The sequence below is a fragment of the Rhododendron vialii genome, chromosome 6a, assembly GCF_030253575.1.
Source record: "Rhododendron vialii isolate Sample 1 chromosome 6a, ASM3025357v1".
Taxonomy (NCBI): Eukaryota; Viridiplantae; Streptophyta; class Magnoliopsida; order Ericales; family Ericaceae; genus Rhododendron; species Rhododendron vialii.
The window spans coordinates 1,488,879-1,514,765 of NC_080562.1; the positions used below are offsets into that span (position 1 = coordinate 1,488,879).

General features: G+C 38.8%; 2 protein-coding genes and 2 pseudogenes across 4 annotated transcripts; all 4 read right to left on the reverse strand.

Moving 5' to 3' along the window:
* Window positions 1-232: 232 nt before the first annotated feature.
* On the reverse strand, window positions 233-6,580 carry LOC131328858 (V-type proton ATPase subunit B 2-like). Of its 2 annotated transcripts, XM_058361816.1 has the most exons (15): window positions 6,460-6,577; window positions 6,191-6,255; window positions 4,643-4,698; window positions 4,430-4,528; window positions 4,246-4,305; window positions 3,471-3,582; window positions 3,159-3,367; window positions 2,618-2,746; window positions 2,307-2,444; window positions 1,771-1,921; window positions 1,584-1,666; window positions 1,118-1,165; window positions 981-1,034; window positions 810-893; window positions 233-693 (listed from the first exon to the last, which is right to left on the reverse strand). In XM_058361816.1, the coding sequence occupies exons 2-15, from the start codon at window positions 6,246-6,248 to the stop codon at window positions 505-507; spliced, it is 1,470 nt and encodes a 489-aa protein (XP_058217799.1). In that variant the 5' UTR covers window positions 6,249-6,255; window positions 6,460-6,577; the 3' UTR covers window positions 233-504. The 2 variants fall into 2 exon arrangements, with proteins under 2 accessions (XP_058217799.1, XP_058217800.1); XM_058361817.1 differs by lacking the exon at window positions 1,118-1,165 and having other exon boundaries at window positions 6,460-6,580.
* A 1,006-nt stretch (window positions 6,581-7,586) lies between these two features.
* On the reverse strand, window positions 7,587-13,907 carry LOC131328859 (probable nucleoredoxin 2; annotated as a pseudogene).
* A 3,745-nt stretch (window positions 13,908-17,652) lies between these two features.
* LOC131328860 (uncharacterized) lies at window positions 17,653-24,719 on the reverse strand. 2 transcript variants are annotated; one of them, XM_058361818.1, is made up of 2 exons: window positions 23,376-24,719; window positions 17,653-17,886 (listed from the first exon to the last, which is right to left on the reverse strand). In XM_058361818.1, exon 1 carries the CDS (start codon window positions 24,661-24,663, stop codon window positions 24,103-24,105), a length of 561 nt encoding a protein of 186 aa, XP_058217801.1. In that variant the 5' UTR covers window positions 24,664-24,719; the 3' UTR covers window positions 17,653-17,886; window positions 23,376-24,102. The 2 variants fall into 2 exon arrangements, with proteins under 2 accessions (XP_058217801.1, XP_058217802.1); XM_058361819.1 differs by lacking the exon at window positions 17,653-17,886 and having other exon boundaries at window positions 23,206-23,403; window positions 23,503-24,719.
* LOC131330334 (probable nucleoredoxin 2) lies at window positions 20,734-24,052 on the reverse strand (annotated as a pseudogene).
* Window positions 24,720-25,887: the final 1,168 nt, after the last annotated feature.

Genomic DNA, 25,887 nt, shown 5'->3' on the forward strand with positions numbered 1-25,887 from the left:
AAAGTCAAGTATACATTCTACTTCCGTATTTGGCTCCTCATGATAATGAACACGTTAGCCTATCGATCTTCAATTCCATGCTTACATCTTTCCTAGTCCGGTTTTACCTGGAGCAGTTATTTAGTACTCTTAGAGCACTGCCAAGTGGCGCTCATGAACCCGTTGCCATGTCAGAGTCACATTTTGTAGTAAAGCCCGCACGAATGTATAATGGGGAAGAGACACTTGATACTTTTTCACTATTTGCTCCTTGCACTTCTTTATCGAAACCAACGCAAAATATAAGTCAAATTTACATATGTTACCATAGCCATATTCAAATGATCTTCATAACAATACCAATCGAAGGAAAACCTGTTCCCTACTGTATCTCAGCTGAGAGACACTTCACACATTCTAATAATTCATGCCGCGCGCCTCTAAAATACTAAAGCCAAACAACATGGCCACTCAGTAGTCAACCATTATACTCGAAAGGAAGGATAGCTCGGCTCCTATTCCGACTCAGTTTGTTGCATTTTCGCGGCTGTAAAACTGGTCCAGAGTCTTAGCCGGGATACGGTGGAGAAGCTCGCGAGGGAAGATGCGAAGCAGCGTCCAAGCCAGATCAAGTGACTGAAAAATGTTCCGTGTGTCGTATGCCCCTTGAGCTACGAACTTCCTCTCAAATTTGTCTAGGAATTCCAAGTAAAGCTAAAAAACAAAAACATTGAAAAAAACAAAAAAGAAACATCATCATTTCCTGAAATAAACAAAAACACTCAAAGTACACAGAAATAAAGAGACAGAGAAGGGTGAGAGGGAGGTACCATATCCTCGGAAGAAAGTGCCTCTTCTCCAACCACAGCTTTCATTGCCTGAACATCCTTTCCAATGGCATAATTTGCATATAACTGAAGATAGAATTTATCTAGGTGTTTAGTAGGACATTGTGAAGAACAGTAAAAGAAACCTTATAACACAGAAACTTCTATTCAGACCTGGTTAGAGACATCAGCATGGTCTCGACGTGTCATTCCCTCACCGATAGCGCTCTACCAAAACAAACCCATTTAGAAGAACAAAGAGTTAGCAAGTAGGCATGCTCATGAGACAGGGTGAGCTGCTGACACCTTACCTTCATTAATCGAGAAAGTGATGGGAGTACATTGATAGGTGGGTATATCTGTTCAATAGAAAATGAAATGATGAGCACCCATTGGTTTCATGACGAGGGAGACTATGGAAGAACATCATCTTAAAGAAAACCAGATACAGCTTCATGTTCGTAAAAGCTTAAGCATTGCAAACTGAACCAAATTAAAGCAGATAACAGCTGAATATCAAGGAAACGTATTTTGAAAGAATATGAAACAACTTGAGGGAAATGCTCAAAGAAGATCTTGTTTCAATAACATAGAAGTTAACACCAAGACTACATCTTAGTAAAAGAAAGATAGCATTCATTTTGCTTGGAAATAGATGGAACAAAAAGTGAATCATAAAGAATTCTTTCAGTTAGTGGTGTCCAATGCACGTTTCAATCGGCTTTGATAAAATTTGAAGATGCATTACATGACCTTCACTCCATTCTCTCTACTCACCTGTCGGTTATGGAGCTGCCTATCAATATATATCTGCCCTTCTGTGATATAACCTGTGAGATCTGGAGTAGGATGTGTGATATCTGGTTCATAAAAAAAAGACTAATATCAGGTCCCTTGGTTATTCTAACGCAGAGGAGAAAGTGTCGACAGTCATATCAGTACTACTGAACGAGGCTTGCAATACCATCATTAGGCATGGTCAATATAGGAATTTGGGTGATGGAGCCCTTCCTTCCTTCAATACGTCCAGCACGCTCATATATTGTTGCCAGATCTGTATACATGTACCCAGGATACCCACGCCTTCCAGGCACTTCCTCTCGTGCAGCAGATACCTGCAGTCCAATGTACAGTTTTTAGACTCAAAAAACTCGCAGATGCTGCAGTTGCAAAAAAATGTCTACTAAAGGATTCAAAGGCAATGGAATCACCCTCCCTCTATCCCATCTTTTTGTTGATTTTCAGTAAGCGTGCCTTTTATCAGACCACCAAAACATCATTTACATTGATGAAAAAAGTAATCACGAAACCTCTATTTGTTGATGCAATTAAAGGAACGATTGTTGAACACTGACAATCAACAAGGATTGGAGGGAGTATTACTTTTTGGAAAATCACATCAGATTAACACACAGCACAATGAATCTATGAAACTTGTGTTCAGTGTATTGGCGATTAAATGTATGGCTTCCCACCTCCATAAGGATCAAAATCAAATACCTCACGAAGAGCATCAGCATATGAACTCATATCTGTAAGTATAACAAGGACATGCTTCCCACATTCATACGCAAAGTATTCTGCAGTTGTGAGAGCAATTCGAGGAGTGATGATGCGCTCAATCGTGGGATCATTGGCCTGAGCAATGATCACAATTAAAGTGTTAACCTTTGTGATCATGTTCCTAACATCTGGGCAAAAAGTATAAGCTTTCATTGGAACTGACAAAAGACAACAGAAATTACACCACAAACACTAGAAATATACCCAAAGGCAGCAGAAGATTAAACTATTCATGTAATGGAAAATACCAGATTCAGGAAGAGAGAGACTCTCTCCATTGATCCATTCTCTTCGAAATCGCGCTTAAAAAATTGAGCTGTCTCCATGTTTACACCCATGGCAGCAAACACAATGGCAAAATTATCCTCTTTTCCACCCTATTAAGGCATAGCATAGGATTAGAGATTCATGTACGGCTAACCCCCAAAGCTGAACCAACAAAAACAAACCGACAGGAAAAACAGGGAAAAGTATTAAACTGGAGAATTCACCACATCCCTATCATCTTGAACCACACAGAACCAACTTGATTTGATAGTCAATGTCCCATATACAAGGTAGTCGTCACATAAGATAGATACCAAGTAGTAATAAAATTTCAGAATTAGAATAATCCAGAAGGAAAATAATCTAACAATAACTTTAACATGCAGTCAAAAGCATCTTTTTTCTCTGAACATTATTTTGCTTCTGAAAATTCCACAAGAGCGCAATATACTAGAAAACCATGTTGAACACATGAAGTATATTTTTTGTTGAATGTGAGTGGCATTGGTATCATAAGCATACCTCAGTGAGATTATCAGACTTTTCCAACCGTTTAACAAGACCAGCTTGACGGCAGATCTGAGCAGCTATTTCATTATGAGGGAGTCCAGCTGCAGAAAAAAGAGGGATCTTTTGTCCACGAGCTATGGAATTCATGAGATCAATGGTAGAAATTCCTGTTTGTATCATCTCTTCTGGATAGGTTCTCTCACTTGGGTTAATGGAACTTCCTGAATAGACAAGGAAAGAATTTATCATGCACACACATGAAAAAAATGCAAGGTCACGGGATACCCATTATTTACAAGTCACGATCCTCTTATGACGACTCACCAGAAATATCTAGGTAAGCCTCAGGCAAGATTGGAGGTCCATTATCTATGGGTTTCCCTGAACCGTTAAAGATGCGTCCAAGCATATCCAGTGAGACAGGAGTTTTCAAAACCTGCACAACAACTACTTTAAGGGACTAAGTCCTCTATATACAAATGAAGCACAAGAGAAAATGCTAAGCTTCCACCACATATTAGCATAAATCAAGTCATCCTTACGTTATATTGACAGAGTAAATAAAAAATATATAAATACATGCAATTCCGTGTGTGCTTGTTTCTCTCTACAAGGAAGAATTCCAAGCAAAGTTCACCTATAGGTCCTATACTACGACATGGGAGACCGCATACCTAAAGACAAAAACTAATCCATCAGTCTTGCATCTAGCAATTTTATTACTTCCGGCTGAAGTACAACTTGGGTCAGGAGATTCTGTTGATAATATTGCCATAGAAAATATTGAAAGTGTGCCTTCCTATTTTTTGAGGTTATAAAACAATAAAAAAAAAAAAACTGACATTTTTGGTTGGTGGGAGGTGAAGGTCATAGTAGCCCTTTATTTATGCTTTTTCCTTCATTCTGGTAAAACTTCCCAAAAAAAAAACATGATAATCAAACATGCACACAAACACAAATGCTGCTCAATATTAACCTTCCTAACCACATCTAGGATACCCGTCGCCACCCACAATATCCCACCAACCCAGTTCACTACATGGCAAATACCGCAGTCTAAGTTGAACGCAAGAAACATAACGATTAAAAATTTGTATACCTCCCCCGTAAATTGCACAGTAGTGTGTTTGCTGTCAATTCCAGATGTTCCTTCAAAAACCTGGTGGAGCAAAGAAAAGAAAAAAAAACCCAAAAAACTGAGTGCAGGGAGTAAGATTAGGAATTCCAAGGGGTCAATATCTAGAGAAAACTGCAGGCAACTCTTTTGCTTGGTGAAATGTAACCTGCACAACAGCTTTCTCTCCATCCACTTCCAAGACTTGACCACGTCGAGTTGTTCCGTCCCCCAACCGAATAATAACAATCTCCTGATATTTTGGACCCTGAACGTCCCAGGACAAATTATAACACGACTCATCAAAACAATTACACTTGGAACAAAATTATCATGAGACTCCAGGAAAGAAGAAAATAGGAGAAGAAAGAACCCAACACACCTTTACTTTGTCAAGAATAACAAGTGGTCCTGCAACACCGGAGATTGTTCTGTAATCTGCAATTTAAAAAAACACCAAAACAATATGATCCATTCCGTGACCAAGCACCCAGTAGGAAACAGTTTGATAGAATATGCTATGGAAAACAAAAGAGAGGATAGTGCTAGAACATTCTTTCCATTCCATCACATTACACATGAACCAAAGTCATATTATCATGGGAAAGAAATATTAACTAGATAGCAGAAGAAGAAAGTACACTATCATTCATGGTTGGAGTTCTTAGGTTTTCAACTTCTTTGGCGAATTTATGATAAGTCCTTTAGATTTAATTGAAGGCCCACCATTTCGAAAGATAAAAATAATCAGGGACTCCAGGACATAAAACTATGCCAAAACCAGTGTAAAAATCAACATTAACCCTGGGTGTCGCAACATTTAGGAAGTAAGAGGGCAAAAAACCTCTTCTAGAACAGGAGCACGACAAAAACTTTGCCACTCCATTTGCACATTATTTGTTTTGATAAGTACACTCCATTTGCACATTATTAAAGCATGCTAGATTTGATTCTCAGGTCACAAGTGAAAGAATTGTGAATGAAGAGATGTATTAGGAGCAAACGTGCCGTGATATGACCCCAAGGGCGGCCACATAGTCAAAAAGCCAAACTGTGTCTGGCTGCCACCAATTCAACAAACTAGTTGAACCCATGAAAATGATTAACAAATCCAGAGACACTTTCAACTTCTTCATGAGGCTAGTTCAATAAAGTGTCTTGAACGAAATCACAAATGGTATCCAAAAGGACCAAGGTGATGACTTGAAAACTTCTTAAAACCTCACTGAACATATCAGCAGTTTAGTTTTTTTTTTTATAAGTAACATATGATCATAGTGTAACTTTCTGTTTGCAAAAGTTGTATATTTTCCAATATATAGAGTTCACAGGCTTCCATCCCAAAATTCCGGGCATGTTTAGTTACCTATAGAAATCAACATGTCAAGAAAACAGTGAAATTCAACTGATACTACACAACGGATGTGATGAGGTTTCACTTGCAAAGAAGTGTACCAATTAACTACAATTTATGAATCCATACCCAGCCAAAACGGAAAACCAAGAGCTATTCCCCAAACGAAATGGCTCACAAAGAGTCATAGAGAGAGTTCTTTAGAATCTGATAATCCATCCAAGAGTCACAACTCACAACAACAAACCAATAACAAAACAACAGTACTATCTTCTTAACCCCAAGGGATTGGCCTGCCGGTCAAGGCCTAGTATTTATCAGTTTTCCCGCTCTTTAGGGTTTCAGGTTCGACACGTGTGCTATCAACTCCTGTTAAGCGAGTCCATATGGAGCTTTCTCCCGGCTTTGATTGGACCACCGGTAGTGGGCGACAGGATTGGTTTCCCCAATGAGTCGAGGTTTGTGTAAGCCGGCCCGGAAACGTGAGTTATCACGAACAAATAACAACACTTTCAACGACGACGGAAAACAAAAAATTTAGAATTTGCTAGTAACACTAGAACAATATATCCTTACCCATTCCCATTTCCAGGGTCCCTTCCTCCATGTCAGAACTCTTTTGTGCCTCTCCCATCTTCAAACTACGATCAATCAATCAAAAACGTCAAGCAATTGTTTGACATGAACCGATAAAAGCCAATTCAACTACTACTACTACAACTACTGAGGGGTGTGATTTTGCAACTAACTGAGAAACTAACACAAGATTCGTTCAAATTGTCAGTATACTACACGACAGGATTTTTCGAGGAAAACCCAAAAGTTATGGGAAAAAGAGAACTTACGAGTGATTAAGATAATTCGATTTGAGCGAGCTGGTGATTGACGGGTTTCGGATACTCTCAGGCTATAAATAAAAGCGAAAATGCACATAAGCCGTTGGAAGATTTTTATGAAGAAAACGACAAAAAGGTTGAGAAGATACTCTCGATTTTTGTAAGGACAGGGTGTGATGATGAGCGTGACAGCGCCTCCCTGTTTCTCTTGCCGACACGACTATATACACAACCGACCAACCACACATATCAAGCACAATTCCTCACATACACGTGGAACCTACACCCATACCAGAGAGTTAATGCTCACTGTTTTTTTCGCCGGTCTCAATCTCACCGTCTAAAAATATTTTGGACGGTTCAGATTTTAAAAAATTCTTCCGGGGAACTCTTTCTTGGAAGCTTTTTTTAAATTCGGACCATTAATTACCGAGACGGATGGTGAGATGTTGAGTGATGAACGTAGCACCGCTGCACCCATAATAAGGTGTGGGCATGTGTATGTGGGGTATCCTGGTTGGTTGTGTACATAGACTTATTGTTTTTCACTCTCTTTGACATCTGTTTGGAGGTTGGGAAAATTGAGGGGAGGGAAGAGAGCATCCACATTAAATAGCCGTAATGTCCTATATCGGCCTCTCGAAATTTTGAAAAATAAAATAAATGTATCAAAAATAAAAATAAATGGGTTAAGACGTAGTAGAAAATATTACATTTTATGTGTATATATATTGTTTGCGAAGTATGAAGAAATAATAAGCTCTTTACAGCAGTGGTGAATCGTGACCGTCCCAAAATATTTTAGACGGTCTAGATTTTAATAAAATTTTTACAAAGAAAAATTGAACTCTTTCCCGGAAATTTTTTATTTACATTCAGATCGTCCAAAACACTTTTGGATGGTCGCGATGCACATCTATAAATAACTATTTACGGCCCTGTCGACGAATATATGAGAATGATGACAAAGAAATACGTGTATTTTTTCAGTGGATTTTTTGACATCTTGGACGGTTGGAGGAAAGTGAGACGAAGCTTCCACCAGTATGATATTTCACATGAATCTTCCCACGTGACCTTGAATTTCTTTTTTTACAAAAACTCTCTAACTCTCCAAAATAAACATAATGATGGAAAAAAAAAAACATAAGGCAAACGTTAATCGTTGTTAATTAACATACGATAATCGTTGTTAAGTAACGAAATTAAAATAGGAAGATCCAAAAGTGAACATTTTCTTGCTCTTCCTTTGGAAACATTGCTTCACTTAATAATAATAACAAAACAAATTAACCTATCCAAACACATTGCCCGGTACAATTAGCAAACTTTATAGCAAGCAGTCGAAGGCACATCAAGCATCAGCGATTGGGCTTTGGAGGCCCTCACACACTTGGGGTCGACCTCGTATCCGCATCCGATACGCTGGTAAGCCCAGCCCGACCCCTGCTTGTTGCAGTCACAACATATAAAAGGTCCACCACAGCTGCCTTCTGACACCAACATGAGATTGTGGCAGTGGCCCGCGTGCCTCCAGTGGCGGGAGGTTCTTAGCCTCTTCATCCATTAGCTTCTCCAGTAACTCTACCCTGGCCCCCGTAAAAATGTATGCAATTTCTTGGTACAAGTTTTATCAGGTTCCTCCCCTGTTTGGTAACGGCCTTACCGTCCAGGCCAAGGATAACCAAACTCAGTAGTCCTTGGATATCGAAGTACTTGGTGAGGGTTTTAGCAGCTGGCTCTCCGAAAGGCAAGGCAAGCCACGACACAGTGTTAAAATGGGTGTCAAACTCTGCTTGGTCATGGTCACTTGAGACTAGAACCATTTGGAAGTCGTCATCTTTGTTTTCAGCCAGCAATGTTTCCTTTATTTTGTGGTAGATGGACATCCAGCTTTTGAGTGAATTTGACTCCTGGAAGACACCATTGGGCTGTGAAATAGAGTCCAACTGGGTTAAGGAATTAACAGGCACCTGTACATGGAAGCCACATATCCATATACATGTGAATTATTCAAAAATTGCATAGCCGTCGTTCAAGATTAGCTATCCTTGTAAATTTCAGTTCAATCTCCGGTTATTATTCTCGAAAAGCAATCTAGTAGGTCCGACTTTCCATGTGACCGCATGTTTATCCAGTAAAAAAAACACTTAGAGAATCAATATTGCTTACAAATAATTAGACATGAAGTGGTCATGTACATCTTATTGAGAGAGCATACCACACGTGCAATTGGCCGGACCTACCCTATATTCTTCCCTTTATCTTCAAAATGAGACGTTGCAAAAATGAGACGTTGCTGCAGGGCATCCTCATTTGACTCTTTTTGTACACTCTAGTGTCAGATTTTATAGAGAGAACAAAAATTTGCACATTTGTTTGCTCCATTTGATCACTTTCGGAACCACTACTTTAGATAAAAATCTTCTCCTTAATGTTAGCCCCTTAGAGAGAGAAACGAGAGATAAAGGGTGAAAACATAAAGGTGAGTCTCATTTTAATTCTTTTATAATCTTAACTAACACTACAAAACCCCCTAAAAATATCAAATGTACCACTTTTTCACTCTCTACCTAGTACCTCTCTAACACAGAATTTTTGGGCTCCCCTATTAACACTTTTTGTCATATAACAAATAGTTTTTCAAGAGTCAAATGTGGATGCATGCTCTTAGCCTTTAGAAGATACTAAAGTACATACCTGTGGGATGCCCCAAGAGGAAGTCCCTATCATGGTTTAGTTAGCGAATTAACCGAAGTCTGGCTTTCATATCTCTCTTTTTCCTCCGTCTTCAATTCCTCCAACCTCTCTTCAGTGAACGGAAATGCCCTCACCCCATAACGGTAAATAATATCCACTCCATCATGGAATACAGTCCCGCCTTTAGTCTTGTTTGGTTGCAGGATAATTAAGCAAGGAATTCCCTCAACATCAAACCTTCGTTTAACGATTTCTTTGATTCCAAGTCTGAAAATGGAACGGCTAGCCACAGCAGGAATGAGTGGTAGTTATTGAAGGTGTTTCTTGCATTCTTTTCTTTTCCTCCTTGTTTATCGCTTTCTTTTCGTCCAGTTTTAGACTTTATTTGGCTTGAACTTAATCTCAGAGGAATCCCGGTGTATTCTATTCTTTGAATAACTAAGTTCCATATTGGATTATAGTTTGATTTCTTTTGTTTTATATGCAGGGTTCCAATGTCTGCAAAAGCCAAATTTGCTGGATTCGGAATGTCTTCAAAGGCCAAATCTAAGGGAAACAATGGACTTCGATATTTGTTTCCAAATCACCAAATAGTTACATTTAAAATGGTAAACGATGCCCAAAGTTCACTTGGGTAAAGTGATTGTTATGACGATCAAAGTTGTTGTGGTGCGGTTGTTAATTTCGTGCATATTACCAGAGATAATTCGTTAGAATGTTGTCGCTTTAATAGTACATTGAAGGAATGGTTGGATCTAAACACGGTAGAAAAAGATGGAATGAGGACTAAAAGAGAAGCATTGCACTGAATTTGCCCGTTAGACAAAGTAATCTACAACCAAGTAAAGAAGCAAGGATATTATAAGGCGGATTTTACGTGCCTATTTTGCGGTAGTTAATTCAAGATCTTATCATGGAAATTTAGAGGATCTAAACAACTACTTGATTTCAATGGTAAGAAATCTTGATCATCTCCCCCATGTTCAAAACAAGGCCCATGTTAGATTTAGGTTCAAGAACCTAAGTAACAGAGGTAAAATTAAGGAAGAACAAAACAATGATCGATGTTGCATTAGGGACATGATATTTGGAGAAATTTTAGAGACTAACCATAGGATTTACAACCAAGAATGGCAGGATTTGCACAATTTATTGGTTACGTTTAACCGTGGGCGGGGATTCTAATCAATCATGTGGATCTATGGCACTGGAATGAACATTTTGATTTCTTCTTCAAGCTGTCTACCTGGGGGCACAACGAGATCGGAGAAGAAATCAAAACGTTCCTTTCAGTGCCCTAGATTCACATGATTGACTAGAACCCTCCGCCCATAGTTAAAAGTAACAAATAAATTGTGCAAATCCTGCCATTATTGGTTGTAAATCCTATGGTCAGCCTCTAAAATTTCTCCAAATATCATGTCCCTAATGCAGAACCGATCATTGTTTTGTACTTCCTTAATATTACCTATATCGACTCTGTTACTTAAGTTCTTGAACCTAAATCTAACATGGGTCTTGTTTTGAACATGTGAGCGATAATCAAGATTTCTTACCATTGAAATCAAGTAGTCATATGGATCCTCTAAATTTCCATGATAAGATCTTGAATTAACTACCTCAAAACAAACACGTAAAATCCCCCTTATAATATTCTTTGCTTGGCTATGGATTACTTAATCTAACCTCACTTTGGGCAAACACAGTGCAATGCCTTCCTCTTTTGGTCCTCACCCCATCCTATTCTACCGTATTCACATCCAACCATTCCTTCGATGTACTATTAAAGTGACAACATTCTAACAAATACTCTTTGGTAATATCCACGACTTTAACAACCGCGCCACAACAACTTTGATCATCATCACAATCACTATACCCAAGTGAAGTTTGGGCATTGTTTACCATTTTAAATGTAACTAATTTGTGATTTGGAAACAAATATTGAAGTCCATTGTTTCCCTTAGATTTGGCCTTTGAAGACATTCTGAATCCAGCAGATTTGGCTTTCGCAGACATTGGAACCCCATTTACAAAACAAAGATATCCAACTATAATCCACTATGGAACTTAGTTATTCAAAGATAGTGTTCTAAAAGGTGGCCACCAAGGCCGATTAGTCCCCGCCTAGTGGTCCAACGCCTAGATTAGACAGTCCAACTAGTCGGGCGCATAGTCCCCACTTAGGCGCTAGGCAGCAGACCCTTTTCCGCCCGACTAGCGCCTAACGTTTTTTAGAACATTGCTCAAAGGATAGAATACACTGGGGATTCTTCTGAGACTAAGTTCAAACAAAATAAAGTCTAAGGCTGGCCGGAAAAAAATCAAGAAACAGGGAGGAAAGGAAAAGAAAGCAAGAAACATCAATATGGCTAAGAAAAACTACTTCAATGCTGTCCTAATTTGAACACCCTGCGCCATCAATATAGCAAAGAAACATTTAACTGTAATTGTTATGATGAGAAAATGGCTGAACATGCAATCAAAACAAGAACAGAATCAACACAAGATATAAAAGTACAACACGTTTATTAGCAAAAAAGTAAATGGTCCCGATGGACCAATCCAAGCTAAAGATAAGACACTTGCATTCGTTCGACACTTGCCAGCGAGAAGCAAGCTGGATTTTATAAAACAAGAATGGGGGATCTCACAATTCATCGAATCACCATCAAAAGTACTTTATAAGTAAGAAAAACTGTGCTAGAGTGCATGACAAGTGGTTCCCACCTGTTGGAGTCGACTCAATAGGTGGCTTGCATAGACTCTTAGGGGTGGCTACCACCCCTACAGTCCCTAGTCTAATACCTATCACGTTCCCGTCCTAACTGCAACAATATTTTCCAATTTGGGCTAGCCAGCTAGACCTTCACGATTTGCAAAAAAAAAAACCATTGTTACGACAAAGGGATGTAAAACTTCTTAACAATTCATTCAAGTAAACCAGTGGCTTTTTTATCATAAGAGAAATGAAGAATCTATAAAGTAAAAAAAAACGTAGTATGAGAGAAGTGGTGGGAGAAATTTTGCAAGAAACCAAAATGCGATAATACCCATAACGAACCTCAACAATAAAGCCTCAAGAAATCCATCAAAAAGGGATAGGAATTTTCCATTGAATGCTTATTCATATTTCCTCAACAAAGATGGTACAGAACTTTGGTCTACAAAATGTCCATGTCATAAACCACCTCAGGCCTGGATAAACCAAAATGACAAAAGACGGAAGTTCTAACTTATTAAAAATTGCTGGTTGGCTTGATCTAGTTAAATCTAAATAAATGTTGAGATATGCATCTATATGTCACATAGAATAAGTAGAATGTTTGTTAAAACTTCAGACAAATACAAAGAAAAATCATCATACGTTTCTAAAGGAACCAAGCATCAGATTAATATTTCCACTTTCAACCAAGGCAAAGAGTCTTGAGCCGTCCAATTCAGTTGCATGGGCATATGACTGTTCGAATACCAAGAGAAGTTACACAAGTAAGTAAACAAAACCAAATGTCATTCAAAACTTTAAATGACTACCAGAATCAAAGACAGTGCAGTCACGCAGAACCAGTTAATGGCCAAAAATAGCACAAACTAGAGGGCAAGAAATTTACTTTCTACATACGTAGTGATCCTCATGCACCTATAATTATGATACTCCAGCTGAAACAACAAGGGCACCTACTACGCATGGAACACAAAGGAAATGAAAGCTTCAAAGAATCGGCAAAAAAATCTATTTATTTCTTGAATAAGTTGAAAGTAAAAATACACCCACATAATTGGGAGCTCATTTATGTTTTACTAGATTGAACGGGTCGCATTAATTTCAGACTCAACATGTAAATGTATCCATGTAATGTCATTTCTATCTTAACGCAAATATATTGGCAGATTCTCCTTAACTAATGACATGAAAGGGACTCACCAAAGCAGCTGAGTTACAGCTTTCGTATTGTATTCAGTAAGCACAATGCAGCTTTACAGAAATATTTTTCCAATTCCACAGGTTTTAAATCACTTCCAAAGAAGCAAAACCAGTCTGAACTTTGGACTTTAAACCGCACATAAAGTAAGGCTACACTAAATACATATGGACTGAGAATGAACCGTTATTCCCGGGTGAATTGGGCACATTCAAGAAAAGGAAGAATCCAGAAACCATCCTGCAATAGTGCAATCACATCATAACACTTAGGAAGAACCATAACTATATCATTTTCCCGTACAAAAAGCACAGAGAGAAAGAAAGGAAGGAGCTTGGGGAGCAAAGTACAGGCTTCCCACAAATCAGCACAGGCAGGATATAAGGAAACAAACTTTAGCCGAAAACAACAAAGAGAACCGGCACTCGATGGGGGAAAAAATGAATGAAACCAATGATGATGATGAAAGAGACCTGAAGGTATCCCAATCTTCTGAAAGCCCAAAAGGCCCTCGGCGACTTCTCAGAAGCTTCCCGGCAGACAGAAACCTCGAGGGTCTCCTTTCCTCCGCCATCCAACAAATCACACAATGCTTCCTGCACGCATCAAATAGTGCACACATGAACAGGACTAGTAGAAGCAAAGATTAGAATTTTCGCTAAAGAAAACATGTAAGAATTGAAACAAACCCTAGACTCAATGTCGTCGGGAGAGAGGGTGACCGCTCTCTGGTACCCAAATATCTAAACGCATCGCCATTCTGAGGGTTCAACTTGGCCGAGATCACAAGTGAGAAGTGAGAACCGTGCTCTGTTTGGATCCTATATGGAAAAGAAAGGAAAAGAAGGAAAATTAATTTTAACTTGTTTCCTTTCCTTTCTTTTCTCTTGTATTCTCTTCTATTCTATTCTAGGAAAATTAATTTTAACTTGTTTCCTTTCCTTTCTTTTCTCTTGTATTCTCTTCTCTTCTATTCTTCTCTAATAAGGCCTCTTCTATTTTATTCTATTCTTTAAGGCCTCGTTTGATAAGTGAGTAAGATGTGGTAGGATTAGTAATGCGACGTTTTGCATGGAATTAGTAGAAAGGATTGTTATTTGCATATTTATTTTACATAGGATAGGATTAGGGGTGAGCATGGATCGGATTGGTCTGGTTTTATAGTAATCCAATAACCAAACCACTACTTACGGATTATGAATTTAGAGAACCAAACCAATCCATAAAATTCATAAAACCAAACCAATCCAAACCATTCAAAGGCGGTTTGGTTTCGGTTTTAAACCACGGTTCGTTTAAAATTGAGATATCATTACTATAAACTATTTTAAGTACTTAAAATTGCATAGATAACTTAAACTAAAAGTTATATTGAAATTAATATATTAAAATCATCAAAACTCACTAACATCAATCAACTAAATAAGAATAGAATACATTAGAAAGTAAGTTACCGAGATAAAAGAGTAGGAAATCACTTTACTAAGCCCAAACCATGTATGTTTAGCATAATGAAATTGTAGGAATAGGAAGTTTAGGAAATTAATATTGAAAGTGAAAGAAAAGAATAGGGTGGTGGAATAGAGTATTAGATAAGGAAATTAAGTTTATTAAGTATATCTAAACAAATTATATACTATATGTGTGTGTGTGTCTATCACACGGTTCGGATTGGTTTGGAACCAGAACCATTAATGTAAATCCATAAACCAAACCATTTAACACGGTTTTTATTTTTTTTAAACCAAGACCTAACCACATCATTAAAAAATCAAACCAAATTATTCGGTTTGGATTGGTTTGGACTGGATTCACGGTTTCATGGTTATTTTGCTCACCCCTAGATAGGATTGGATTGAAAGTATCCATTTCTATTTTTACCCTTATACAAACAAGGGTTATAAAAAATACACGATTATTATAAAAATGCTCCATCTTTAAATAAAATATGAAGAAACAAACAAAGAATAAAAGTTAAAAATTATTAACCAAAAAATCCGGTATTATTTTCATTACTTTAACATGCTCTTTTCTCTTTTTTTTTTTCCTTCTCATATTGCATATTATTTTCTATCCTTTCTCTTTAAAACTAAGTACGAGAAAATTGTTTCATTTTTTTTTTCTTTTCTTTGTAGGCCATTTTGTTTAAAAGTCTGGATGAGATTGGATTACGACCATAATTTCCTCAATGGCCCTCAACCATACAATTAAAATAGAATTCATTAATTGTTCCAGATTTTTTTATTTTTCTTTTTTTCTTCAAACAATATTATTTTAGTTGTGGTTTCCTTGCTTAAGAAGAAGATACATTAACAAAACAACAATGATAAGACCACGGCACCACACGACCGTCGCACGTCTGCGAATGCAGGAAACATACTTACCAATATTCATTGGAGATGATTTTTTACAGGGCCCTATAAAAAATATTGTTTTGAAATTTATGAATATTTTTCTGTATTTTTGCGGAGCCCGGAATGGGCCCAATAGGCGTGCGGTGACTCTAGACATCCAGTTATAAAAAAGAGCATGCGCAATAAGGTAATTTGGCATTAGAAACCATGGGATAGGATTACTAATAGCTAGTCCAACATGATATTGTGAATCCCAGGTAAGTGTGGGATTGCTAATCCCTTGTGATTACTAATCTTCCCCACCTTTGTGCAACCAACCAAAGTATTAATGACTCTACATGATTAGTAATCCCATCCCAAGAGCCTTACACACTTATCAAACATGCCCTAAGTTCCAAACATACTAGTATTGGAGGAAGGGAACTATGGCATTGGCAATATGAAAGTGGTGCTTGTACCACGCAATTAAATGGAGTAGTTCTTTATTTTTATTTAATCGGACTTTTTAGAACTAGTTTTTTTTTCTTCTGATCGGTTATTTTCCGAACTAGTTGATTCCACTCTTATTCTTATGAAATACTAGTATAATTTTGAAATGTCCAAAATGTTCCTCAATGACACTATAGATGCGACCGTGGGATGTTACACATTTCAGTGAAAAATGGGTAGGAAGGGAATTGAGGATGAGAAAGTTCATTTGGCCAATGGAAGAATCAAATTCAAGCATCAATCTTTAAGCGAGAAAACGTTGACACTAATCAATCAAGCTAATTGTTGGGTTTTTTGCCCATGAAAATAGGTCTAATAGTGTTTGGCTCAAAAGATTATTTTTGTCGGCTAGCTTATTGGATAGAAAATTCTACATATCCTTACGACACATGATTTTGTGGGTGTTTTAGCTTCTCTGGAACCTAATGAGGGTTTTGTCTCCTAAATAGAAAAAAAAAACCGTGGGTGCACAGTGTGCGCGCGCTTTCAGTGGAGAAGAGAAAAAGTGTGTGCATCAAATGTGCATTGGGTGTTCTCGGTGATAAGCACGACATTACTTCGTGATGAGATCCACATAATTTCATTCAATAAGAAGGAGGGTTACGTTCAACCTCGTTTAGGAGAGATGAACAAAACTAAATTCGACCTCTAAACAACATATAATTACTATTTCACATGTTTATGATTTGCAAAAACTCCAATTATGCATTGCAAAGAAACTGAACTGATCCAACTTGATGTATTTTTTCTTCAAACAATCCTCTATGAATCAAGTAGGGGTGAAAATGGGTTGGTTTTTGGAGTGTTTGGGACTGAATCGATCGGTTCAGGGTAATGTAGCCAGGAACCGACCCCAACGAAAACAAAAAATGGACTGATATCGGTTCGGGGTGGTTCGGTCCAGTCGATTTTTTCAGATTTTTCAGTTTGGCGTTAAGATTGAAATGAAACCGAGACTGAACTGAAAATTGATTGGTTCGGTTCGGCCTGAACCGAACCCAACCAAACCCACTCTTATTCCGACCAAAAACCAAACCGATCGGTTGGTCTTTTTGGTCCGTCGGTTTTATCTTTCACGTACCCCTAGAATCAAGTACCTAAAAGTTGACCTCTATGGTAACCAGGGAATATACTTGTCAACTCTACCCTTGATGCATTTTATGATAGCCATCTGTTGAACTTCAGATAGACAGTCATTAACCACTTTTAACAACCGAGGCACATCCAGAGACATATCCTTGAGCAAAGTAGTCAAGGATTTTTTGAAGCAAAATTTTTCTTCCCTTGTCGATGTAGATGCTGGCTTGCACAAACTCTTCTTGGGCAAGTTTCAGATCTTAAAAAACACGCTTTTTGCCTTCTAAACTCAAACCTGTATTCATAGAACCAACCAAATTAGAGAAAACAAAAAATACTTAATTCAACTACTAATTAATTTGAGAGAGAGCAAACTCCAAAGTTTGACGTCTTGACTACCGAGCCAATCCCTTGGGGTTAAACGGTTAATTGATTTTGCTAAATTCAACTTGAGATGTGGCAAAATCTCATCTCCAATACTTAAGGGAATCATTAATTGTTTTTAAGTAACTTATGATAATTGTTGTTAATTAACGAAATTACAAGAGGAAGATCCAAAATGGAACATTTTCTCGTTCTTCCTTCGGAAACATGCTTCACATATTTCACAAAAAACATAATAACTATTCTAAATACATCACCGGGTACAATTAAGCAAACTAGTACTATATAGCAAGCAGTCGGAGGCCCATCAAGCATCAGCGATCGGGCCACTTTCCACAGCCCTCACACATTTGGGGTGGACCTCGTACCCGCATTCGATACAGTGGTAAGCCCACCCCAAACCTTGCTCGTCGCAGTCACAACATATAAAAGGTCCGCCTCTTCCAACACCAACGCGAGATCGTGGCGGTGACCTGCGTGTCTCTCCACTGGCGGGAGGTTCTTAGCCTCTTCATCCGCTAGCTTCTCCAGTAACTCTACTCTGGCCTCGGCAAAAGGGTACGCATTTTCTTGGTATAAGTTTACAATAATGCTACGATGAAATTTGTGTTACAACATGTTTACAACATGCTGATATGGCATGGCATATCAGCACCGGGTGACCCACCTTTTAACCAAGCTAAAAAGGAAAAAGAAACGGGGACGACGAGAGTCCCCTGTACCGCACCGACAAGATTCAAAACCATGCAAAGAGAGGACGACGAACTTCGACCAAGCTCTCTCTCTCTCTCTCTCTCTCTCTCTCTCTCTCTGTGTTCTATGTTTGAGCTGAAGTTTGTGTTCTTCATGGACAGCTTGTCAACTTCTTGGTGACCCTAACTTTATCAGCAATATTTAGTTGGGGAATTGGTTTTATGTTTTTTTGGAAGAGTATTTTATGGAATCTAGTTTGTTGTTTAGGGTTAAATTTTCTTTCTAGGAATGTATTTGTATCGTTTAATGCCTACACTTATTCAATAGGCTTCAACCAATTTATATATGCGTTGCCAATAAAAAATAAAATAAAAAATTTATGTATGCGTTTTCAATTTCACAAACCAACATGTCAACCTTATTCAATAGTCATAATTGGAGAAGGCAATCAAATATTACAAGTAGTCAAGTTTGGGGAAGAGGGCAATCAAGTTTTTTGGAGACTCGAGGACAATGTTAGGGAGGACCAACACCAAGTTTTACCGAAATACTGAATGCACCGGATAATGCTAAAGAGTAGTTCAGTTCACTTGATTGTGGATGTTTTAGTATTTGTATCGTGTCGTATCTGTGTTGTGTTGTGTCCATTTGCTAGCTAGTGCTCAATGGGATCTCAAACTCGTTTTTTTTGGCAAGACTTTGTAATTGGTATTGGCATGTAAAATTGAGTGATGAACAGAAAAACTACCCCCGAGGCATCCCCTTTTTGAGTATTTGTATCGTGTCTTTATCATGTTATAACATTTGTCTGTGTTAAAGGTTTGAATGAAAGCTTCCAACTTGAGTGGCATTGACAATATGTTTCGTCCTGTACAATGATTTGTCATGAACTTGCAAATTAGAATGGTTCCACAATTGGGCAGATTCTTAGTTGATTATGCCATGTCCAAATTTGTGTCATTGACTCTCAAAAGACCAGGGACACCACACCATCTTTTCTGAAAGTTGCTTGAGAAAGGCAACATGACCACTTTACTGAAAGTTGCTTGAGAAAGGCAACATGACCACTTTACTGAAGAACACCAAAAACTGAATTTTTTGAAGAACACCAAAAACTGAAGACCCCACTTGATTGAAGAACACAACTTTATTGAAGAACACCAGAAATTGAATTTGTACAAACCAGTAGAAGAAAATTCAACCGAGTACAAGTTACAAAATTCATCTCTCTACATGTGGAAAAAAAAAAACTTCTAAATTAGTTCCACATTTGTTGATGAAGATCAATTGCCTGCTGAGCTAGTTCCACAACCATGGCTTCATCAAAAAACTTGTTTGATGCTTACATCTTCGCTCATTCGCTGCCAAATATTGAATGCAAACAACTCAGCACTCATAAACTCACGAGCTAGGTGTACTATGAAATGCAAACAACTCAGCACTCTCATAAACGCACGAGCTAGGTGTTGAATGGGTGCAAGCTCAAGTGGTCTAAAGACAATACTCTTGGCTAGAGGGTCGCAAGGTACTATAGCCCAATGATCAAACACAGAAAGGCAGAATGCCTGTCCTTGGGTGTGATACCTCAGATCTGTCTCGAAGCCAAATAACTCGATCACCGCTAAAAATGCTTGGAATTTCACAAAGGAAAATGAACAGAACATAAATGAGATTGCTTTCGAAATTATTATTCAAACAGGAACATTCAGCTTTATAATCAAAACAGAGAACATGATGGCTCAGAAGATCAGAAAAAAAGGGAACATGATGGCTCATGGTCTTTCAGATTCCCATAGATTCACTTTAACGGGTAAGAAAAAAGGAATGGGTACATAATGGGACAAAACCACTTTTTAATGTTCCACCTAATGTTGTGACATGTTCAAAAAAAAAAAAATGATATTGTGAAAATTTGTACCACCAGTCTCCATCTTACAATATTCTGGCAGTGAAGGACATGCAATGCAAGCTTTGAAATTGATGTCATTAGCTATCCTCACTTTCCATGCAGGAATATATATGGTTGCTTAAGTAACATGAGTAGCCTAATTGTTATTCGGGAAAATATAACCATACCTTGACAACACAGTTGTTAGTCACTAGCTCTGTAACTAGTTAGAGCACACTGATCTTTATGAAAACACAAAAACATAGCTCTGGAACAGTTCTAGGTTCCCAAAAGCTCTAATTTTACGAAAGCAAGTAGAATACAACAATGCCAATCAAGTAGGATACAACAATATCTTCATCCATGTCTAGGTTTTCAAAAGCCCTAATTTTAAGCAATCCTAGTTTGGAAATTAAGGGATTTTTTTAGGAAAAATTAGGGAAAACTGATTTGCATTATAATCAAAGAAATCTACGGAAGAAACAGAAAATAGAGAAGATTAGTAGGGCTAATCAGAGAGAGAGACCTAGGTCGTGTGTCTGCATTGAAGGTTCTAACCGTGCGAGAGAGAGCCCAACTGTAGTGGCAGTCGTTGGAGGTGGTGATGGGGGTCGGTGGTGGCGGCGGTGGTCAGCTGTTGTAATGGGTCTGTCCTCCTCCTCCTCCTCCTCTCTCTCTCTCCCCCTCCCTTCGAACTCGAACGTGAAGGACAACCATTTTGAATTTGGGGGATTTTGGTCCCACCCCCAATTTTTTATTTTTTTTTGGGGGGGGTTTAAAAGGTAAAAGGTGGGTCCCCGGTGCTGACGTGGCATGACATTCCTTGGATATCTAAGTATTTGGTGAGGGTTTTTGCAATCGGGTCTCCGAAAGGCAAGGCAAGCCAGGGCATGGTGTTGAAATGGGAGTCGAACTCTGTTTGGTCGCGGTCACTCGACACTAGTACTATTTCGAAGTCGTCGTCTTTATTTTCAGCCAGCAATATCTCCTTTATTTCGTGGTAGATGGAGATAAGTTTTAGAGTGAATTTGACTGCTGGAAGGCACTATTGGGCTGTGAAATAGAGTCCAACTGTTTTCCCGGTTAACGAATTAACTCCTGGAAGGCACCATTGGCTGTGGAGCCACACATCCATACACGTGAATTATTCAAAAACTACACAGCAATCAATCAAGATTAGCTATCCTTGAAAATTGTGTCCTTGAAATTTTTTTGTTGTTCACTTGTGCACTTTTTCAGTTCAATCTCGAGATTCTCAACAACTATTCTCAAAAAGTTATCTAGTAGGTCCGACTGACTATGTGACCGTATGTTTATCTAGTAAAAAAAGACACTCGAGAAACTATTTTGCTTAGAAATTAATAATAAGATGTGAAGTGGCGATGTACGTCTTATTGAGAGGGCATACCATGTGTGCAATAGGCCGGACCTATCCTATATTCTTCCCTTTATCCTCAAAATTAGACGTTAAGGAAAGTGGGAGAAAGGAAGGGAAAGGGAAAGGGAAAGGAAAATGGAAGAAAAATGAGAGGGAAATGGGAGGGAAAATGTACTGTACACAATTATAAAATTTTCTATTTTCTCTCCTCTTTCTCTCCAAACCAAACAAGGGGAGAGATTTTTTTTTTAATTTTTCCTTCCTTTCTCTTCTTTTCCGCAGGTTCCAAACAAAGCTTTAGCCTTTCGAAGATACTAAAGACTGACCTGTTTAGGTGTGGGATGCCCCAAGAGGAAGTCCCTATCATGGTTAGTCAGCAAATTAACCAAAGTCTGGCTTTCATATCTCCCCTTTTCCTCCCTCTTCAATTCCTGCAACCTCTCTTCAGTATACGGAAATGCACTCACCCCATACTGGTAGACAACATCCACTCCATCATGGAACACAGCCCCGTCTTTAGCCATGTTTGACTGCAAAATAACTAAACACGGAATTCCATCAACATCGAACCTTCGGTTCAACGATTTCTTCGATTCCAAGTCTGAAAATGGAATGGCTAGCCATGGCATCAATGAGTGGTAGTTGTTGAAGGCGTTTAAGTCTTCATCGGAGGAAACAAAAACAACTTCAAATTGGGATCCAGTTGTTTTGATTCGGCCATAAGCATTGACCAGAATTTTGTTAAAGTTTCAACAGGGTAGATACCAGTTGGCCGAGAAGAAAAGGCCTATGACTTTGCCTTCGAGGTCGGCATTTAACCAGTTATGAAAAGGAAGAAGAGAAACTATTCAAGTAGTAGCTTGAAATTTGACCCCATTATCATAACTTTCCAGAATCGCCACTAATTGCAATGTGTAGGGTATAATGGTGATTACCGTGGTAGGGTTGTGGAAAAGCTAGCTGAAGAGTCCAATGTTTTCACTTTTCTCAATTTCATGCTTGTTTCAGTGTACCGAAGATGTGTTCGTTCAAGCTTTCATAGGAGGGTAGTGTCATTTCAAAAACCTGAGGTTTCTATATTCATCAGAAACCTCAGGGGAGTTCAGTGAAATTAACCCTAGATTGTTTGGTTTCAACTTCCAAGTAACTCGAAGGGTGGCTCCACAAGTGTTTCTAAGCCTTCAATCCTGCGTAAACTTCGGATCATGCATCTTTTTCGCTTGATAGTGGATGCATTTCAAGTAGAGGACACCACTTCGATTGTGGCTCCAGGCCTAAGGTTTTCAAGATTTTGTGGCCACTTGATAAACATGTTTGAGGGTGGAAGAGAGGCCATAACTAAGAGCTAGTGAGTTGGAGATGCTAAAAGAAGACACGAGTGGAAAAGAGGTCTTCAGCAAGCTAAATGTTTTCAGATGGCTAGAGTTTATCAAGTCAAGTCGCTCGAAGGTACAATGAAAAAAGAGGCTACCAAAGGTAGACCGGCAGAGACTAGCTGGAGAGGTTGAGCCAAGGAAGTTGGGCTATCTTATCCATGTCATCCTATGCCTTTTGGTCCTGGCCTCGTTTTGACATGAGTAGACCTTGTTCAAAATCAGAGAAACGCCCGGCTGTTGGCACCTACCAACAACCTGCTTAATGTGGCTCGTTTGGTCGGAGCACAATACAACATCTTTTCGAGGCATTGAGTAATCTGTGGAAGGATTGGAGACCCATTTTTTTGTCCATTTTGTATAGTTAGAGATCTAAGAGGGTAAGGTAACTTTGGCGTAACACGTCTTCTTTTGTATATTCTTATTTGGCCTCACACAGAGTCTGATATAATTCTCACTATATATACTTCTAAAATGCAATGCACTGCTTGCATCTCTTGCAGCTAAATTGAGTTTAGGCATAGAAACATTCACCAAAACAGAAGTAAACATAAAAATAAAGACAAGAACAAAAGAAAGCATGTAAACAATGACGAATAGAAGAGAGACTCACCAAGGGAGGGTAAAGGCACCAGATAGAAAGGTGCAACCCTCGGTGGTAATGACGAAAAGAGCTGATTGCAGAAGTTTACCCCTGAAAAAAGTACAACCCTTGTCCTCAGAGTAGTAGGTGTCTTCCAAGGCCTCAAACATTGTGATGTTAGCATAACATCTTGTAGGATCTTGGGCGTACCAATTCTGAGGAGTGGTGGTCTTCAGAGGGTTACCAAACAACACGTGACAAAAGAATCTCTCCCCCATGTGCGCGAGGGAAACCGTGGCATGCACTAATTTGCGGTGGATCTGAATCACACCAGGCGACAAGAAGTTCTTTATGTCGAACATTTTCTCTTCTCGTTCTTCTTCTTGGCTCCTCCTTCTCCAGCTGTTATCATTATTAGCAACAAGTTGACCAAATGAGGCGACACTAAAGTCCTGATAACATGAGTACAAGGTGCCGTCCTCCGTAAGCTTGGGACAGCCTTGGAAAGGAGAACGAATACTACCTTCCCAGGATCCATCGCAGAAGGGATCTTCTTCTTCTGACAGTAATTTGCTCCAGCAAGGGGAGCCATCTTCTCCCCAGGTTTTGCGCCACCATTTAGAGGAGTCGAGATCAAAACAAAAGAACTCCCCATTGAGAGTGTAGAAAAAGACCTGTCTGTTGACAACAACGTGGCCCGTAAACAATGTGCGTTTGAAGGGAGGATCCTCCAATCGAGTCCATGTTCCACCAGTACCATCGTCGTCAGGTTTCAAAACCTCAAACCGGACTAGCGAATCATCGTCTGGTCTAGCTAAGCAGCCGGAGACCACATAAAATCATAGAATCAACCACAAATGCCGAAGGTTTGAACTTTCCGGAGTTCATTTTAGGACCTACCTTCAAGGAGGAACAAGTGGGATCGAATATGTGGACATCTCTGGGGAATGGGCAGAAGTCGTCGTCGTGAAACTGAGGCGGTCCTCCCAAATCCGGAGGATCAAATTCTCCCCCGAGAATGTATAGCTTGGAATCAAACTCAACGGCACACATCTCCATAGGGTATTCTGCGCGAGGGAATTCGACAAGGGGATCTAGTGGTCGTTCTACAGGTTCTGGCGGGGTAATTTCCATCTGGGAATCATCCGCTAGGAAGGTGGAGGGATCAGGAAGAGGAGGAGTATCGACAACGTACAGAACATGAGCATTAGGGCCATACAAGTGACAAGCGAACAAGTAGACGGATTTTGCTTCTGCAGTCGCCGTGACTGCTTGTTTCGATTCTTCTTCCGTCTTTGCTCTTTTCCTCGATGGTGATGGTGATGGTGATGGTGATAGTTTCTCCCCTTCCCCTTTCTGCTGTTCCATCATCCTGTCTCTGTCTCTGTCTCTCTCCGCGGGATGAAGGAATACAATTATAGAACCCTAGGTCCGCTCGTGCATCCGAGCCTTCCATTCTGTTCTGTATTTGAATGGCTCAAATTTGGAGAGAGCAAAAAAGAGAGAATGTGTTGAGGTAAGAGGAGAGAGACAATTTTAATTCGAACCATTCAAAAGTGTATCAGACGGTTCAGATGCGCCGAATAGGTGACACATAAGATATACCGGTCGGCAGTGAAAAATCTCTCCCTCGTGAATTTATTCGATGGATTTCTGAAGGGAACTTGAGGCTCTGTTTGGAACTTTTAGAGAAAGGAAAGGAAATAAAAAAATGTGAAAAAAGTGGATTCTTTTTTCTTGTTGGGTGGAAGAAAGAAAATAAAAAGAAACTGTGAGAAAAATTGATTTCCCCTTGGTTTCAAGAGAAAAATGGAAAGAAAAGAAAAAGTTTTATAGTAATTGTCTTTTTTTATAACTCTGTGTGTGTGTGTGTGTGTGTGTGTGTGGGGGGGGGGTGGGGGGGGGGGGGGGTTTCTTTCCCATTTTTCTCGGCCATTTTACTCTCCAGAACTTTCTTTTCCTTCCTATTATTTTCTTTTCTTTTTCCTTAAATAGGAAACCAAACAACCCCTAAGGAAAATTTTTTATTTTTTATTTTACTTTCTTTTCTCTCATTTTCAGTTCCAAACAGAGACTGGATATTAGTCCTAAACCCTAGTAGTAAATACTTATTCGTCCTACTTGATTTGTATAATTAAGTTCTCGTCTCATCCTTAAATAGGAGTATAAACAAAGTCCAACAATACTCTTATTTATAACCTACCAGCAGCTTGTACAATCGGCACACACAAATAACGTGTAATATCTCAAACTCCTGCCCAACAATTCTAACTATGAAAAAATTAATAGACCAAGCATATTCATTGACTTGGTTAATTTTTTTTTAGGAAGAGTAAGAACTTCATTGATGAATAAGATTATAATTTACTGTGTGCATCTAATACAACTTGAATAAGCCAATAAAGAACAAATAATTTATCCATCCCTAATTTCTGCATGCACAAAATCAAACACATAAAACCTGATAAAATTCAAATTTGTTGGGAATTCTTCCCCCATCAAAAACACAAATGCCAAAATGAAAATTAATACACAACAAAGAAAATGTGTGCCTTGATGAGATATAAAAAAGAACACATGAAAACATGTTATATT

Coding starts and splice junctions, on each gene's coding strand:
- LOC131328858 (XM_058361816.1), bottom strand. CDS start 6,248: ATGGGAGAGGCACAAAAGAGTTCTGACATGGAGGAAGGGACCCTGGAA. Junction 3,583..4,245: donor CTGTGCAATTTACGGGGGAG/GTATACAAATTT, acceptor GTTGTTGTGCAG/GTTTTGAAAACTCCTGTCTC. Junction 1,922..2,306: donor ATGCTGATGCTCTTCGTGAG/GTATTTGATTTT, acceptor ATTGGACTGCAG/GTATCTGCTGCACGAGAGGA.
- LOC131328860 (XM_058361818.1), bottom strand. CDS start 24,663: ATGATGGAACAGCAGAAAGGGGAAGGGGAGAAACTATCACCATCACCA.